The 18,452-nt window shown below is 44.4% G+C and overlaps 1 protein-coding gene across 2 annotated transcripts in view; it reads right to left on the reverse strand.

The window, feature by feature from the left end:
- Positions 1–1,792: 1,792 nt before the first annotated feature.
- LOC147419928 (BEL1-like homeodomain protein 1) overlaps positions 1,793–18,452 on the reverse strand; it is a 31,148-nt gene continuing 14,488 nt past the window's right edge. Inside the window, exons 2-5 of one of the 2 annotated variants that reach the window (XM_086505285.1) lie at positions 4,032–5,437; positions 3,559–3,935; positions 3,255–3,315; positions 1,793–3,152 (exon numbers count right to left, since the gene is read on the reverse strand). In XM_086505285.1, the coding sequence (XP_086361411.1) occupies positions 2,337–3,152; positions 3,255–3,315; positions 3,559–3,935; positions 4,032–5,219 (2,442 nt within the window). In that variant the 5' untranslated portion in view covers positions 5,220–5,437 and the 3' untranslated portion in view covers positions 1,793–2,336. Of the gene's footprint in view, positions 3,153–3,254; positions 3,316–3,558; positions 3,936–4,031; positions 5,459–18,452 lie in introns of both variants that reach the window. The other variant, XM_086505286.1, reaches the window with a different exon arrangement.

Here is an 18,452-nt window from a genome sequence, read left to right on the forward strand (position 1 = left end):
TCATTCAAATGACATTTGGCCAAATGTTAGTAAGGCTTGTTAAACAAGCTAAAAGCCAACAAACTTTGTTAAAGGCATGTAGTGTGCATCCAACCATACAAAACTTTTTGGAGAAAGATGAGAGCTTCAATTAAAAGGAAATAAGGTTGACTTTGTTTAATGTGAAGGCATGTGCACCCAACCATACAAAACTTATTGGAGAAAAGTGAGAGCTTAAATAAAAAGCTAAAAACATTGACTTTAGCTGTACAGACCCATCGCTAGAAACAATACAAACACCATGTGAAGGAACCAATGGAAACAAAATAAATGGATCTAACCATGATTCAAATGAAATTGGGCCAAATGATAGTAAGGCTTGTTATTAACAAGGTTAAAGCTAGAAACCTTTTTTCAAGTGAAGGCATGCATCAAACTTCTATCACCATTTTAGTGAAGAAGACAACCACCATTTTCGTACCTTGATTTTATGTTTATCTCCACTTGTTTATGTAGTTTGCTTGCTAAATGTCACACATTCAAGCCAACATACACTACAATCCCTAGATCATCCCCCCCCCCCCCCCTTCTTTCCCCTTTTCCTGCATCAATGAAAGACAAACATCTCCCTGGTTTGCATTTCTTGTGCCCCTTCATATTAAGAGTCATCGCCTTTTAAGAGATTATAAATATGTGAATCCATCGCCAAAAGAGACATTGGTGTTCTATGGGTGGCAATTGGGTGATACTTACAAACTACTTATGCTCAACAATGATTGCATCATGAGCGTACGCACCATCAATGCTTGGAAACCGGAGAAAGAATACATTAGCTGTTGTATTTTAGGATGTTGGATTCTTACTTGAAGTTAGACATGATATTTTTTTGCATGTGCAAATCTTTAACACAAGGGTTGTGTGAACATGAACCACTTTTGTGACTATAATCAATTTTTTTGTAAATTCTTGTTCTCATGGACCACCAAAAACCTCATCAAAACCTTTCAAAGATTTGTTCTCAAGGCATGTAGGGAATTGAAAAATAATAGAAATAAATAGTTTTATGTAAAATTGTTGTTTTTTAAGAGCCAACTTTTAAGTACAATCGAACAAAAATCACTCAAAGTTTTGATATCCTATGTAGACCCCTTAAAACCTTCAAAGCACATTGAAACTTTCTTTAAAAATACACAGATATGTAAACAATGAGAATCTATCCATACACTATTTTTTTAAAAAAATACATGTTTTTTTGTAGGCCTCAAAAACATACATACTATCAACTTTAATAACCAATTTTGTGGCTTCTTATGAATTTTAAAAAATTATTCCTTTTTATATTTCACTTTTCTTGGTTAAAAAGTATACTAGAATTTGGATCTATGTCATAGAACCTAAATGATATCCTATGATCAAAGTTTCTTAAAAAATAGACATCTTAGAGCCAATTTTATAGAATGAGATACCAAGCCACTATTGTGGCTCAAGAGGCTCAAACACAAACCTAGTGTTAAGCTTGAGTTGATCTAATGCAAAAAAATGCCAAAGATCAACATGCTTGTTTCCTTCAAATATACTTTCATTTTTCAAATATCTATTTGCTTTGCTGTCATTGGTTTCACTTGCCTCTTTCTATTTACGTATGATAATGCATGGATTGATATGAAGCTATATAAAAGAGGAAATTTTATGGTATGAATTACAGGGTGCATAGTAAGGACGACCACTTCAATGACCTCTTCACAAGCAAGCATCTTCTTCCTCTTTAGGGAAATAAAAAAGAGCCCGAAGGTATAAGAGAGCCACCTTAAAGAGCAGGTAAATGTCTGACGCAAAAATTATTGGAACATAATTACAGCAGTGTACATCTGCATATGATCATTATTGCAATTATAGACGTTACTGAATAGCTCAGCTATTTTGTTTACAAGAGCTTCCCAGCTCACAAAGAATAAACAAACCTAGGGTAGGGTTATGCTACTCAGATAATTGTACAATCTCGCATCTATACATTGCGTATGGCCTGCTTAAGAGTAGTCCAGGCTCATTCTAACCGATTTTTGTCCTGCCCAATTCTTGCTAAAGAGTCTCTTATGCACTCGGGCACTGATGACAGGTAAAGTTACATCTTGTAAGATGTTGAATTGCTTACAAGTTACAATGTAGAGGCATCTGAACACTCGATTCAAACCTCTATAGAGAGGTTGCCTCCTCACTTAGTCTACAGCATTTAGTATGTAAGTAAAGAGATTGCATCCTGGCGTAGTCTACGGCATTTAGTACGTATACTACGTACTACTAAAAGGACAACTATTACTGGAATTTGTAAGGAACGCCTGCAGTGAGGTCGCAAATTGTCAGGTAAAATCATGCTGCAGCATGTGACTTGCAAACCGTTTCCGATCTTGAAGATTCATGACCTCATAGCTGCCAGGATGCCCACCTGAAATATCATGCATGCTATAGAAATTAACAGGGTTCATCTCACCTTCTTGTCTTCTTTCTATGTGTAACGGCCCCTGCCCATGCATATAGTTTTGTTGCGCCCCTGAAACTGAGAGTCCCTCACTACGCTGCAGACCTAACGTTAGTGAAACGGCTGTGCTGTTGGGATACGTTGCACCAAGGCCTTGATTTGAAAACCTGTTGAAACCACCCAACTGATACATGCCATAGCTTCCAAGATTTTGGTCATCATCCTGGACAAGACCCTCTGAGGGTATGCCAAAGGTATCCTCAGTCCTACCTTTAGTCAGTAAATGCCCACTATGAAGGTCGTAAGATTTCATGTCCAAATTTGTGCTCAGATCGCTGCGAACTCTCTTGACTCCTTGGCCCGAGCTCTCTCTTTCTTGTAGCATAAGGCTATCAGACAGAGAGGTTGTTAAGATCTTGCTTTGTATTACACTATTGTCCCGGTCGACAGCCTCTCTAGCCTCAAGAAAACCCTCAGTTTTGAAGTCAGAACTATTCCCTTGCTTCAGCGATCTGCTCGATTCGTTCTTTCCGGCAGCATCTTGCACACCAGGGCCTTTACTTCCATCATCTCCTTGATCACGACTGGGTTTATCTGACCCTTCTATGAATTCCTCATCTTTCACTTCTTCTGCATACATCTCCTCCACCATGGGTTTCCAAAGACGGACTCGCGCATTGATAAACCAGTTTGAGACCTTGTAGAAATGAAAAAGACCGAACACATTTCAACTCCCTGCTGATAATCAACATGAGCAAAGCACTGCAAAACCCGTGAAACAAAAAAATGCATACACTACCTGATTTCGAGTAAGCCCTGTTTGCCTGGCCAACAGGACTTTGTCAGAATCCTTTGGGTACCTGATGTAGTCAAATCTTAATCAGAACGTCTTGATAAAAACGTGAGCAATTGAAGCAGGTGAAAATTTTAGAAGCTCCAGAGTGAAGGATCGTATATTCATGAAGGGTAATATGCTTTGTTCAGTAAATTTCAATAGCTCCTGTGTTTTAAAGTATCATCCTTTCTGTTTCTATGCAGGTAATAAACTTCTCTTACCCAGGTGCATTTCCTGATTACCTCTCTCATTTCAGGAAGAAACTTACGGGTGAAGGAAGTGCTCAAACAGCCAAGCTCGAAGAACAGACACCGAGCGCTCAGGAAGACCTCTTTGCGGTCGCCAAGGATGCTGCTGCATCATTCCTAGCTGTTGTAGAGCACGCTGTTGACGAAGCTGCTGATCAATGAAGCGTAACCTAGATGTTTCTCCTCTCCCGTGCCCCATGTCAAATTCTTCACCGAGCACTTTGCAAGCAACTCGAATTTGGCCTTTAATTGCATCTTTAAGGCAACGAAAATGTTTTGAGATTGTTTGTAGTGCAAGTGCTGTATAGGTTCGAGCTGCGCCGAGACCTGCTGTTGTTTCAAAAGAAGCTACAACAATTTGCATTTGGTGATGGTATTGTCTGTATCGCTGGTCAACCTGCACCCAAGTTCTTGTGACAATTAGTATGTAAAAGTCAAAATGAATTATTAAACAACCCAATCTTCAAGATATGATTTTGAAAACATGAAATACCTCATCAACCATAGCCAAAAGCTTTGCTTTCTTTATCTGCAATTCTTGCCTATCTGTGGCAGTAAGCTCGACCAAGTTTTCCACATTATGCTCCTGAACTTCTGAGACAGCCATTGGAAGTGCTGATACACTAAGAACTCTATCCTTTTCATTTCCCCAATTAGCTACAGCCCCACCATCTTTGCCCCCTGTTTCAGCCAAGTTCTTCTCTTGACCGAAGCCACCACCAAATGTGCTAGGTGTGCCCCAAGATTGTTGCTTTGCTTGATTGACAGAGCTGTTCTTAGAACCCCTCCCCACACTCACCACTTCATTGAGCAGTTGTTGTGCAGGTTTGAGATATTTCGAAGCATACAGTTCAACTTTCGGGGAGCCAGACAAAACATTGACCTGCCTATTGTTTGGTACTCCAGTGACCTGACCTTGATACCCAGTACCCAACATGGAAGGGGATGCTCTTAGGGAGCTCAACGTATTCCCCATCCATTGATTTCCTTTGTTGGAGTAATTGTCCAAAACACCGTCATTTAAGCCTGCACCGCTGTTCACAGCTAGCTCCGGATGCTGGATAGGGAAGGACTGCAGCTGATTCAGTGCAGGTTGCTGTGGAGAAAGAGAGAGTGAGAGAATCTGTCCCGCCCCTGTCGATGTTTGCAAACTCTCCGCAGATAAGCCAAGTGCAACTCCACTAGGAATAAATGGCACCTGCTCCTGAAAAGATGGTTGAGAAAGACTCCTCGTATCAAGATGTGAGACGACGCCAGAAGTTGGGTTCTGCCCTGTGTTAATAGAATTAAACCGCGCAGACAAAGACTGGCCATCTCCTCTCATGTCACTAGCAGGTAAAAACAACAGCTCATTTCCTCCATTCCAGTTATACCCTTGACTACTCAAGCGATTTGCAAAAATTTCTTGCGGAGAAGCATGATGTCCCATGTTTGTGTTTGCAATGGCTGTAGCATGTGTTTGCTGCGGCACAGTTTGAGGGAGGGAAAATCCTGCATATTGTTGTTGCTGCTGACCTGGGTTGCCTAGGAGATCTTGATTTGCTAGTCCAGTTGTGGGGCTTAGTAGAACCATATTGCCAGAATTCGAAGAATCATTGTAAGCTGTGTAGCTAGGGTTCATGAGATAGAGTGTCTGCATTGTGTCCCCTTTCACACTAGAACCAGAGAGATAAGTTGCCATTCGACTAATCAGGAAGGAGGCTAGTTCATTAGGAGTTCAACCCTAGAAGTTGAAGAGCAATCTGATGTTCTAGAACCTATTTGATAATTGTAAAAGGCTCTGCTACTCTGTTCTCTCTCAGAATTTATCCAGTTACTCCTTAGGCTGCTTGTATAGTTCTTGTTAGGTCACCATGATGCATCAAACATCCACCAAAATAGTAGCTGGCTCTTTTATACCTGTTACAATCAACACCACCACTAAAGTCCTCATTACGGGTAGGAAGCACAGAAAGAAGAAGTGTGTGTGCACATGTGCATGACGGTCTCAGTGCATGCTCGTGTGTGGTCCCTCTCCCAAGGACACAATGAGCACCCAAAGCCTGGTTCAAGTGAGCAGACCTGAATTTCCCTTTTTACTACTCTTCAGTAAATTAGGCGCACACAAACACAACCCGCATTGTTCTGCCATCACAGGGGCCATCAACCCGCGGGAAATTTGGGAAGGAAGCTTCAAACTCACAATGCTAAACCAAGTGTTCCTCAATCAAATACATATAATACACTTAGCACCAACTTCATGAGTTTTCTGCGGTTGAGACTGCATAAAAACAGTTGATTAAAAGTTGCACATTGCAACAGCATGTGAGAGAAACCTGGACAACTTGCAAGGAAACAAATGTGGGGTGGTAGAAATAAGGCAAATGTGACAAGATGATGCAAATCCAGAGCCCAAGTACCAGCCGGCCAGCAGCATGCAAAGCGCTGACAGCTGAACAGATTGTACTGACGTGGCAGGCAGGACGTGCGAATGCTGTTGATGTGGCAAATTTTCATGCATGAAAAGCTTTTGGGCTACAATTATTGAAATTAAAAAGAGATGACTTTAGGTGCTCTTGAGCACTTTGTAGATAGCAGATGATTTTTGAGTAGCTTTTGGTGGCCATTAAATTCCAGCACCAGTGCCTTAAGAAATCAAATCGAGTGTGTGGTCACACAAAAAACCGGTGTACAACTATCCATAAACTATAGAAAACAACACCAAGGGCCTCTATTTGGGGGCCAACACTCTCCAAAAGGGATGTCCACCTCTTTTGTCTTGGCTTCAAGTTTTTAAGTGTGAATTATTCTGTGTTGTTCCAGTTTTCCGGTTGCAGTCTTTGTTTGGGTGGGTCATCCGTCCGGCAGGTGATCACAGTGCTATTAGAGCTCAGCTTTTCTCTTGTTCTCACATCCATGGTTTCTTCTTTACCACCACCACCTGTTCCGGCCCCTATCCCGTGTATCCAGGTTACTTCCCTATTTTCCTTCGTCCACAGTGCCTGACCACAAGTTTTGAAGATGGCAGCTCTAAGGTCAAACTCGACACATTTTGGGGAGTAAAAGCTGGATTGAAAGCCTTGCAGTTGCTCCAATAATTTGAGGTCGTCTTTAACAAATGATACTATATATCCAAGCTTGCCCTTATTGCCAAGCGAAATGCTCCTAAAGCATGGCATCAATTCAAGTTTTCTTTTCCAAAAATGCTTCATTGCAGCTTTCGTGTTAGACTTTCCTGCTTGGAACCCTTAATGACTACAACCAAAAGTTTTGGGATGTTATCTTCCTGCTTATATCTTCAAGGAGTGTACTTTGGCAGATCTGTACTACTGTGGACTCCCTTCTCCATTACAAGAGTATTCTCTTATAATCAAAGTTTCCACAATCCACTAACTTATGGATCATGCCGTTATTAGATACGAGATGATGGAAGGCAAACTTACTTTCACCAATGGCAAATCCCTTTCCAAGATTTCATTTTCTTGGTTGTAGGTTGGCTACCGGTACACCTATTGGACAGGGAACTCATGAACATTTAGGGTTTGCACCAGCACTTTGCCGATCTTAGGCCTGTTTTGGCAGTTTTCATATTTTTACGATGAGGGTTTTACTTTTGGTCGTGATATTTGACACAGATATTTGCCCGACCTTCCCATGGCTTACTATATACGAGATCTAGGGGGTTCTCTCTCTTTTGTCTTGAAACATTCACAAAGTTTTCCATTCGTTAATGGGCTCGCCAGCCTTTAGTCCTCTCTCTCTCCTATGACGTTAAAATTCTCTTCATCTCTCTCTCTCTGCCTCCCTTCCAGTACTCATTGGATGCGCCCCCTCTGACTCTTACACAGTCCAAGATCACCAGGCTCATTCGCCAAGACTTGACTCAGCTAGACACCAAGAGGACATGGATACAGCCAGCACAGGAGTTGGGCACGAAGATGGCTTTCTACAGAGAGCATCTCCTCCAGCTTATGGAGGATGGTTTTGTGACGAGGCCCAGATACATGGACACCCACTTGTCTCATGGCATACGATGTGCTATTGGCCAGATACGCACATCTTCACACCAGCTGCGGATCGAGACTGGGAGATAAAGCGGAGTACCAGCAGAGGCCAAGACATGTCCCCTGTGTGACATCGAGCGTGAGACAAAGTTGCACTACACATGCCCCTGCCCCGTCTACTACGAGATACGAGGCCGCTTCCATTGCTTGTTCAAAGAGGGCTTTGGACCATTCTCTATAGTCATGCGGTACGAGGATCAAAGATGCCTGGGTTTGTTCTTGCTGGAGCTCCGCAGACACAGAGAGAGCCTAATGGGAGGAGAGGCTAGCCAGTCTCAGAGACAGATCACGGACTTCTTTAGAGCTGCCACTGGACACCCGGAGGAGTTACTACCACAGCAGAGCTCGTCGCTTTACACCAGAGGCATACTGATCGACCGAGCAACTGAGCTGGGGAGATCCAGACGCCCACGACTGCGGAGGACTACACAGCATTGACGGACGCTGCATCAGAGGATTCAGGTCACTTTGGCTCGACATGCACGACGCCCGATCAGACTACTGACCATGGAGGAGATTGATGAGATCTGCCAATGACCGATGCTAGATCTCATGTGATCTAGCTATCCCAGCTAGTTGTTTAGCTGCTTAGTCCACACCTAGCAGTTTAGGATTCCATAGTATTTTATTTTGTCATTCTGTCATCTTGTTACTCTGTGTTATGTCCCGCTCACAGGAGAGGGGATCTAGCCCAGATGCCGTCGGGATGGGCGTCCAGTGTCCGGGCGGACGTAGTGTGAACCCGGCCAGTGTGGCCGGCCATTATTATAAAAGGGAGGCCAAGGCCTCGTTTACAGTTATCGACCCCCACTGGCAGAGTGCCAGTGGTTAGCCTGCGAGGCTAGGAGTGCGCGAGGTCACCTCGAGGAGGTGAGGTCGGGTGGTATGGGACGCTCGGTCTTACAGGTGCACGCCTACGTCCTCGGACGCTCGCCCAACACGGGGGAGCTGCCGGATGGTGGCTATGGTCGGGTGGTTCGTCCGACGCGTATCTGTAGGCGGTCTATGTAGCCGGGAGATCCTCTCTCCTTGTTCGTTTCATGGTATCAAAGCCGGCTTGGCTGCACGAAGAACCATGTGCATACCTATGGATTGGTTCAGTCGGATAATATCTGTTTCATGCAATTTTTGATGAATTGGTTATATTAATCAATCGTTTTTCTTCTCATAAGTGTATTTGCAGGTGAAATTTAAGGTGCTTTCTGCGGATTTTTGCTAAAATTCAGCAATTCGACAGGCGGAAATGCTGAAAAATGGAATTTTTCAGTGGATCTATGGATTCTTGATAGAAATTGGAGGATTACTTATTAAATCGTTGGTTTTAGATTAAAACTCAGCATACTGTATCCTTTTAAATCTCTCTCTATAAGTCCCTCTGTGCGAAGCATAGAGAGAGAGAGAGAGAGAGAGAGAGAGAGAGAGAGAGAGAGAGAGAGAGAGAGAACTACCTCTCTCTGTGAGCGAGCCTTGAGTCTGCAGAGGATGAAGTGGAACTTGTGTTGCTGTTTTTTTTTCCAACGTGGACAATTTTCTAAGCGCTGGCTCCAGAACGGAGCCTCTGGAGTGTGTTGGGCATGCATACCCACAAGGCGGGGGGGGGGGGGGCGATTTCCTCTCCACACGTCACTCGCAGGCAGATGGGCGTTCGATTTTTTCAGCCCTGTGTTGAAGTTTTTTTAACGCTATGTGTTGGGTGCTTTATTAAGTGGCCCCTTTTATTTTAAAAGGGCCAGGACACTTAAGTTTTTTTAAATAAGTATGAAACCTGAGTTTATTAAAAAAACTCACTTACAGAGACTTGTAAGTTACAAAGAGCTTCATTTTTCCTCTTCTGCTCCTCTCTCGAGTCTACTCTCTCCCATCTGCTCGTGCTCCCGCCATCACCTGATCGCCTTCAGACGCTCACGCCGACGCGTAGAACTCCTTGAACTTCAACTTTTCGCGATTGAAAAGTGCAAAAAAGGCCCGGTTTTGCAAGAAACTTCTAGTTTTTCACGCTCTTCGCCGTGGATTCCTCCAGCTCGGATGTGTAACGTGACAACACGCCAGGTAATGTTCAAATTTCATTCACACATGCTCTCTACACATGGATTACAAGTACTTTCCAGAGTTTCGACCAACGTGTCACCGCTCTGGAAAACGCAAACGTTCAGACGAACCTTCGTTTGGCCTCTCTCAAAGGGGTCGTGCAGGGGCTCAGTTCCTCTCTACTCTTGAAAATATGGCTCAATCGACACCTGCGCGTATTTCCAAGGGCGAAACCTATCTCCAACAACAACTGCGGACACAGATTGCTGCTTTTGGGTGTTCACAGGGTGGTCCGACTATCACAATTCCGTACAAAATTACAAATTTCTAAGGGGAAGAGGAGGAGTGTACGGAACTGGCCATAAATAACTGGCTGCACCAGTGGACCACATACTTTGATCTCCATGGGGAGCATGATGAACGGAGGATTCAGACGATTCCTCTCTATCTACGCAGTAAGGCGCTTACCTGGTGGCGCGACATGACAGAGAAGCCTACGATGTGGGCTGATTTTTGTGTGAAATTCAAGAGGGATTTCGCCAAAATGGACCCTTTGAAAGCTTACGCCAAACTGCAGAGTCTTTCGATGAAAACTCTGTCTTTTGATAAATATACGACAGCTTTCAAAGAGGCGCTCACCTTCTGCAAGGTGGATTCTACGTACGCTGCGCACATGAATCTGTTGGGATTGAGGATTACCGTTGGGCCTTGATTAAGGATAAAGCCCCAACTGATGTCGAGGATGCAGTGGCAAAGGCCAGGACGTTCCATTTAATAAATGGAGCGAATTATGAGAAGAAAAGAACTGCAGACCATTAATCCGGTGAGGGTGCTTCGAGGAAGCGACCCCGATTCCAGCATAAGTCCAAATCTCCGCCGAGATCTTCTCAGGAGAAGAAGAAAGCCAGAAATGCTTCAGTTGTTGATGCAGTGAAGAAGGGGGCTTGCTTCGGATGTGGCCAGACGGGTCACCAAATCAAGGATTGCCCCAAAAAGAAGACAAAGAAACTGCAAGGTCGTCCGGTTCAAATTCACGAGATCTCAGGTAACTCTGATGTTGTTCAAGTTGAAATCCATCATTTAGCGCACAGTTCATGCACTAACTATACTTTTAGCACCAAAGTGTTTGATAAGCACGATCTTCTCCGTTTTCCCGAGAAGATCAATGGTCACGACGTGACCGTACTCCTTGATAATGGAAGCTCACACAATTTTGTGGATGCAAAATTGATGCAGAAACTGAGCCTACGGACGCGGGACAGTGACCATGAGTATCGCGTGAAGATGGCTCGTGGCGTGGATACGGATGTATGGAATCGGATGGTTCCAGACTTGTCGCTCGATCTGGCTGATTACAAAGAGAACCTCGATTTCCACATCATGCGCCTGGACAGAGCAGATGTTATTTTAGGAATTCCATGGTTTTATGATAAACAAGACTCATTGTATATAGACTATGTACATCACTCTCTTGTTTTTGTTAAGCAGAACATGCCTCATGTATCTGTGTCGCTTTGTAATCAGAAGTCTGTAAATAATGGTTTTGCAATACCAGTTGTTACTGCTTTGGAAATGTATAAAGAAATAAAGTCTTTTGATGTTGACTTTTATCAATGTGTACCATATGCTTGGTTTGATTCATTAGTGCTTGGTACTTTTGTCACTGAATTTCGTAAAAATGTTTCATGTTCTTCTGTTGAACTTGGGGATTCCGATGAATCCAACCGTATCTGAGAAATCCTGACTGATTTCAAGAATGTTTTTCCTAATGATCTACCTCCTGGCTTACCACCTTCGAGAGGAGTAGATCATGGCATTGAGTTGGTGGCTGGTAGTCAGCCCTTCTCAAAGCAACCCTATCGGTTTAGTAAAACCGAGGAGGACGAGATTTAGGACAGCTGAAGGATTATCTCGACACGGGTTTTGTTCGGCCTAGCAAATCCCCGTAGGGAGCGCCAATGCTACTTTCTCGAAAGAAGGATAACACTATGCGCTTCTGCGTGGATTACAAGGGGTTGAATAAGCTCACTGTCAAGAATAAGTATCCGCTCCCGCGCATGGACGAGTTGATAGATCGGTTCCATGGAGCGTTGTATTTTACGAAGATAGACCTGCGATCAGGCTATCATCAGATACGAATCAAACTGGAAGATATTCCTAAGACAGGGTTCCATACGCGTTATGGTCACTACGAGTTTTTGGTCTAGCCTTTTGGTTTGACCAATGCTCCAGCTACGTTCCAACAGATGATGAATGATCTGCTGAGACCATTCTTAGGCAACTTCGTTGTTGTATTTCTCGATGATATCTTGATCTACAGCCGAAGTTTGTTTGAGCACCTAGTGCATATACGCATTGTTCTCAAAGTACGGGGAACGGAGAAGCTTTACGCTAAGGCTTCTAAGTGTGAATTCTTTAAGAAAGAGCTTCTGTACTTGGGTCACATCATTACCCGCGATGGAGTTCGCGTCGACCCTGGAAAATTGGATAAAGTGTGAAATTGGCCCATTCCGAAGAATGTACGCCAAGTAAAGTCCTTTTTCGGCTTTACTGGATTCTTTCGCAAGTTTATCAAGGATTACTCTAAAGTTGCTGCTCCGCTTACGCAACTTTCAAAAGGAGGGGTGAAAGGGCCGAAGACTTCGGGTCCTCATCGTAAAGGTAATCCCCCTGTTGTTTGGAATGAGCGTCTCGACGAGAGCTTTCGGACACTAAAGCACTTGGTGACTACTACGCCAATATTACACATTGTGGATCCTAGCAAACCGTTTGTGGTTGAAACGGATGCTAGTGATTATGCTATTGGTGCGGCATTATATCAGGATGGACGTCCTGTTGCGTTTGAAAGTAAGAAGCTTTCTATCGCTCAGATGCGTCATCCAACGTATGAGAAGGAGCTTTACGCCGTAGTCCACGCCCTAAGGAAATGGCGGCACTACTTGTATAGCTCTACGTTTGTTGCATGGACGGATCACCACTCCCTGCGCTATATTTGTGATCAGGGTGATCTCAGAGGCCGGAAGGCTAGATGGATTGAGCTTATGCAAGAGTTTGACTTTGAGATCCGTTATAGAAAAGGATCCAGCAATCGGGTTGCCGATGCGCTCAGCAGGATTCCTGAGGTTAATACCTTGTCTATGGCTGAAATCTTGACGGATTTCTATCTCTCTATCCGAGGGCTATGCCGTTCTAATGGCCATTTTGGCAAGATATGGAACGAGGTCGAAGCGGGGCATGACTCGCATACAAGCTTGGGTGATCCGAAGACCCAAGTGAGTCGTGATGGAGAGACGAGACAGCGACAATATTCCATTAGAGGTGGACTATTGTTCAGAAATGGTAAAGTCTGCGTGCCGAAAATCAATGAGATTCGACAAAGGATTTTGTGCGAATGCCACGATGTTCCTAGAGCTGGGCACCCAGGCATCCAAAGAACTTTGGCTTTGGTCAAGCAATATTTCTGTTGGCCAAGGATGCGCTCTTACATAGAGAGCTATGTGAAGAGATGCGCTCAGTGTCAGGTCAATAAGGCAGAGCGCCTTAGAAAAGTTGGCCTACTACATCCATTGGAAATCCCAGATGCCAAGTGGCAGAGTATTTCCATGGCCTTCATCGTTGGTTTGCCAAATACTAGTCGGGGCAATGACGTTATTTGGGTTGTGGTCGATAGACTCACAAAAATGGCGAAGTTTATACCAACGAAGTCGACAGTAAAAAGTCATGAGATGGCGGTTTTATTTGTCAATCAGCTTTATAAGCTGTATGGTCTGCCAGAGGATATCGTCAGTGGTCGAAATACTAAGTTCACTGGCCGATTTTGGCGAGATGTATTTGCTCATCTTCAGACGAAGTTGAGTATGTCGTCTTTTGACCATCCTAAGTTCGACAGACAAACTGAGAGGATGAATCAGATGTTAGAGGACATGTTGAGAGCCTATGTCTCTCATAGGCAGTCTGACTGGGAAAGCTATCTTCCACAGTTAGAGTTTGCCTATAATAGTAGCAAGCATTCTGCTACTGGATTTAGCCCATTCATGCTAATGTATGGATTCGAGCCTAAATCCCCCATTGCTATTGGCTTAGAGAAAGTCAAGGAACGTCAAGCTCGTGGTTTCCTGTATGACATGCAAGAAATGCTCGAATTGGCTAAGGATAGTATAAGGACGGCTCGTAATCGAGTCACTACTTATGCTAATCAAAAGAAATCTACAAGGACTCTAGATGTGGGACAATGGGTCTATCTGAAGATACCCAAGGATTCCAAGACTATGCGAACGGGAAAGCATTATAAGCTTTCAGCTAGATATTGTGGTCCGTTTTTTATCACAAAGAAGATTGGCCAAGTTGCCTACAAACTGGCTCTTCCTTCGAATGTTAGTGTACATCCCGTGTTTCATGTCAAGCCGCCTTAAAGTGAAATTGGGCGAAGCCGACGTTGTTGTGCCTATCGAGGAAAATGTATGGCAAGATATGCAAACTGAGTATATTCCTCGAGAACCAGAAGCAGTCTTAGATCATCGTACCCGTCATTCGCGCCAAAAGGCTTATGACGAGTACTTAATTAAATGGAAAGGTCAATCTGAAAGGTTTGCTACTTGGGAACTTGTTAGAGCTTTGAAGGCTCAGTATCCCCCCTTCATTGATGAGGACATCAATGGTTCTTAAGGGGGGAAGTATGTTATGTCCCGCTCACAGGAGAGGGGATCTAGCCCAGATGCTGTCAGGATGGGCGTCCAGTGTCCAGGCGGACGTAGTGTGAACCCGGCCAGTGTGGCCGGCCATTATTATAAAAGGGAGGCCAAGGCCTCATTTACAGTTATCGATCCCACTGGCAGAGTGTCAGAGGTTAGCCCGCGAGGCTAGGAGTGTGCGAGGTCACCTCGAGGAGGTGAGGCCGGGTGGTATGGGACGCTCGGTCTTACAGGTGCACGCCTACGTCCTCGGACGCTGGCCTAGCACAGGGGAGCTGCCGGATGGTGGCTATGGTCGGGTGGTTCGTCCGACACGTATCTGTAGGCGGTCTCTGTAGACGGGAGATCCTCTCTCCTCGTTCATTTCACTCTGACTTTGTATCAGATCCACCACATTGTAACTTTCTGGTCTCATAGGTCACTTTGGCCTTTTGAAGATGTTAATATAACATTTCATTAACATCTCTCTCTCTCTCTCTCTCTCTCTCTCTCTCTCTCTCTCTCTCTCTCTCTCTCTCTCTCTCTCTCTCTCTCTCTCTCTCTCTCTCTCTCTCTCTCTCTCTCTCTCTCTCTCTCTCTCTCTCTCTCTCTCTCTCTCTCTCTCTCTCTCTCTCTCTCTCTCTCTCTCAGTCACAAAGTGATGACGTGGCATGACCACCAGAGACAGAGGATGCTGATATGGACCGTAGTACAGATTTCCGCACATTGCGTTGACAAGCTGATGTGGCAGCAGTATGGACCTCCGCGTTTTGCGTTGACATGCAGTCGTCAACACCGTCCGCCTCGACATAGCCCCATTTAGATTACCAGATTGTGCAATCAATAGTAGACCACTCTCGCCATCGAGAGTGGGGCCCTTGGAGGAGGGTTTGACAACTTCCCGGTGTCGTATTCTCTTCTCTCTCTATCTCTCAGTCTCATGCACTTTCACGCATAGTATTCACTTTGTTTGTGTCCATTGCACTCTCTCATTAAAGAACGGAAGGCTCTCCCTTCCCTAAGAAAAAGGAACCTTGAGCACAGTTCGGAGCACTCATCTTGAGCAAAGTTCAACATTCACTTCTGCTGCACCTTACAATACAGATCACTTGTGGGGCAAGTACGCACTCCTGATGGGATTTCTACCCTGGTTCACTCCATTATTGGAGTGAAGCAAGGATGCCCGCTATCTCCTACTTTGTTTGGTATGAATGTAGATGAGGCCTCTGATTACATTACGAGACTAGGGGACAGAGGAGCACAGCTAGCAATGACATGGATCCCACTTTTGTTATATGATGATGATATTGTGCTGATTTCTAACTCCTTAGAGGGAATGCTACACCATTTGGATGCCTTACATGTGTTTGCGAAGGATAGTAAATTGTCTGTCGGCCTTGGTAAAACGAAGGTTATGGTGTTTAACACCATACTGCTCTTCTCAACGAAAAAACTGGCCCACTGAAAACTACCCCCAGATAAGTATATGCATCTGTATACTCCACAATCTCCTGCCCATAGGTAAATGTGGGAGCTGACCAAAGCCTATGCAGCCTTCGGCAGACTTGAGAGGATGTGTTTGCAGGTTCAGTTTTAGGAACCTCAAACCAAACTTTGGCTTTTTGATACTTTGGTGACCTCAACTATAATGTATGGGGTGCAGATTTAGGGCCCCTCAATTGGTTGTCACGGCAGAGCTAGCAGCACTAATAGATGGAAAGGGATGGAGAGGCCCTTGGTATCTATGGTTTCCTGGATAATTAGAGCGAAGGCCTCAGTACCTCATGAGATTGTTAGAGCAGCGCTAACTGCCGCCCCGACGATGATTGATGGACTTACTTGATCAGTCTCTTTCATACATAGCTTGTCACGTGACACATCCAACCCTATGTGTCCGTGGACAAGCTACAGCATGATGAGGGTTCAGGCCGCTCCGACGGTGATTGATGGACTTACTTGATCAGTCTCTTTCATACATAGCTTGTCACGTGACCATAGTGGTCTCGTACGGTCCTGTACGTTTTGTACACGTACGATGATGTGCGGTACTAAACGAACTAAAAAATATTAAGATGTACGATGACGTTACGTACGTTCAAAATAAAAAAACAAAGAATTCTTACGTCTAAGGCTTAGGCCCTTGGGTTTAAACTTTACACTTAAAGAAACTTGACGTTATGAGATCTTCAATGGGAGCTTGAGAGGGAGAGACCCAATGGAGAGAAGATGGAGAGGCAAGACTCTAGTCTCTAGAGCTTGTCACTTGAGAGCTAGAACATGGAAGCATTGAGCAGTGAGAGCATTGAGAGCTTGAGAGCAATGAGAGCTTGGAAGTGTTAATGAACAAGATGGAGAGGCATTGCTTAAATAGGAAGAGGCTAGAGCATGAGAGAGAGAGAGAGAGCATGGATGATGACTCTTTGATGAGAGAGGGAGAGCGTGGGGGAGAGGGAGAGCATAAGAGAAGTGGAGCCCTAGCTGTTAACCCTCACGGCACACGGACACCCATCACCTACGATGGACGCGTATTATGTATTTGGTAGAGTCAGGTACCGGGCTTGTCGGTCCAATAGGGAAAGGGTAGGAGTGATCGCCGATGAGAGGCGCACTTTAACTTGGACATTCAAGGGATTAGTTGGTTAAGCATGGGCGCCCAAGTGTGAATGGGGTGAGCTCCTATAAAAGCCAACTAAACCTAATTTTTACTCATTCTCTCATTTGTGCAATTGAAGAGTGCTCTTGCTCCATCTCCCTCTTCTTCTTCTTCACCTCCTTGTGTGTGTGTGTGAGAGAGAGAGAGAGAGGGAGAGTGTGTGTGCGATCGAGCATTACGAAGGCACGACGGCGGCGAAGCGGTTGAGCGCGGCACGACTGCAGCTTCTTCTTCATCGCGGCGAGGAATCCACCACGAAGGCGAGCGTAGAGCGGTGAGTGACACACCCTTTGTTTTCTTGAGCTTGCTAGTTTAGGCTTGTTGTGTGCTTGGAGCCGTTTGTGGCTCGCATACGGTGTATTGGCAAGTCCCTTGCTTCGACAGTGCGCAAGGAGCGCACATTTTTGGCGCCGCTGCCGGGGATATGCCCTACACTAAGCTCGGTTAGCACTTTACGCTTCCTTGTGGTGCAATTTGTATCATAGGAAAGGCAGGGAAGGGGTGTGTGGAGATTTCTGTTTTTTGCATTTTCTGCAATTGCTGTCAAATTTCAATTTCTGCTATTGTCTGTGTTTTTTCAATTTCTGCAATTTCTGCATTTTCAAGTTCGGCGTTTTCAATTTCTGCAATTTTCTGCAATTTCTGCAATTTTGCTGCATTTTCTGCAATTTCTGCGTTTTTTCTGCATTTTCTGCAATTTCTGCGTTTTTTCTGCATTTTCTACAATTTCTGCAATTTTTTCTGCATTTTCTGCAATTTCTGCGTTTTTTCCGCATTTTCTGCAATTTTTGCATTTCTGCATTTTTTTCAATTTCTGTATTTTCTGCATCAACAGGAAAAAATAAAAAAGAAATCTGAAAAAAAAAAGTTTTTTGAGGAAAAAAAAATAATTTTGAAAAAAATATTTTAAAAAATAAAAGAAAAAAAATCCGGAAATTAAAAACGCGAGCCAGCGGGCGGCGAAATTTTTCGAAAATAAAAAACGTGACTCTTAAAACGGACGGGTTGGTTTGTATAAAAGATAGATCGGGATCGGGATCATTTTCCCAAGCCCAAGCCCAAGCCAAGCCCAAGCCCAAGCCCAGGCCCAGGCCCAGGCCCAGGCCTCAGTCCTCAGTCTTATGATATATACTAAACTCACTCTTATATATATACCCTACTCCCTCAAGAGAGAATGAGAGCATGTGGGACAAGTCCTCCACTCTCCTCCTTTCTCTTCCCACTTGCACCCTTAGACTTTCTAGTTTGGGCCTAGTTCCCTACTCGAAATTGACAGTTTTAGGGATTCCGAGGGCATAGAGTGACCAAACGGAGGGCTGTAAAGCACGGCACGACCCTCTGACCGATACGCTCGTTTCGAGCTATCACACGGCCCATTCCACGACACGCTCTAAAAAATCTAGCAAAAAAACAAACAAAAAACACGCTAAAAACTAGTCACAAGGCCTCCTAGAGCAGCTTTTTTGACACCTTAGGGTATCAAAAGCACATGCACTTACGCTCTGGGCGAGTGTTAGAAC

The sequence above is a fragment of the Adiantum capillus-veneris genome, chromosome 29, assembly GCF_014529385.1.
Source record: "Adiantum capillus-veneris isolate H3 chromosome 29, ASM1452938v2, whole genome shotgun sequence".
Lineage (NCBI taxonomy): Eukaryota > Viridiplantae > Streptophyta > Polypodiopsida > Polypodiales > Pteridaceae > Adiantum > Adiantum capillus-veneris.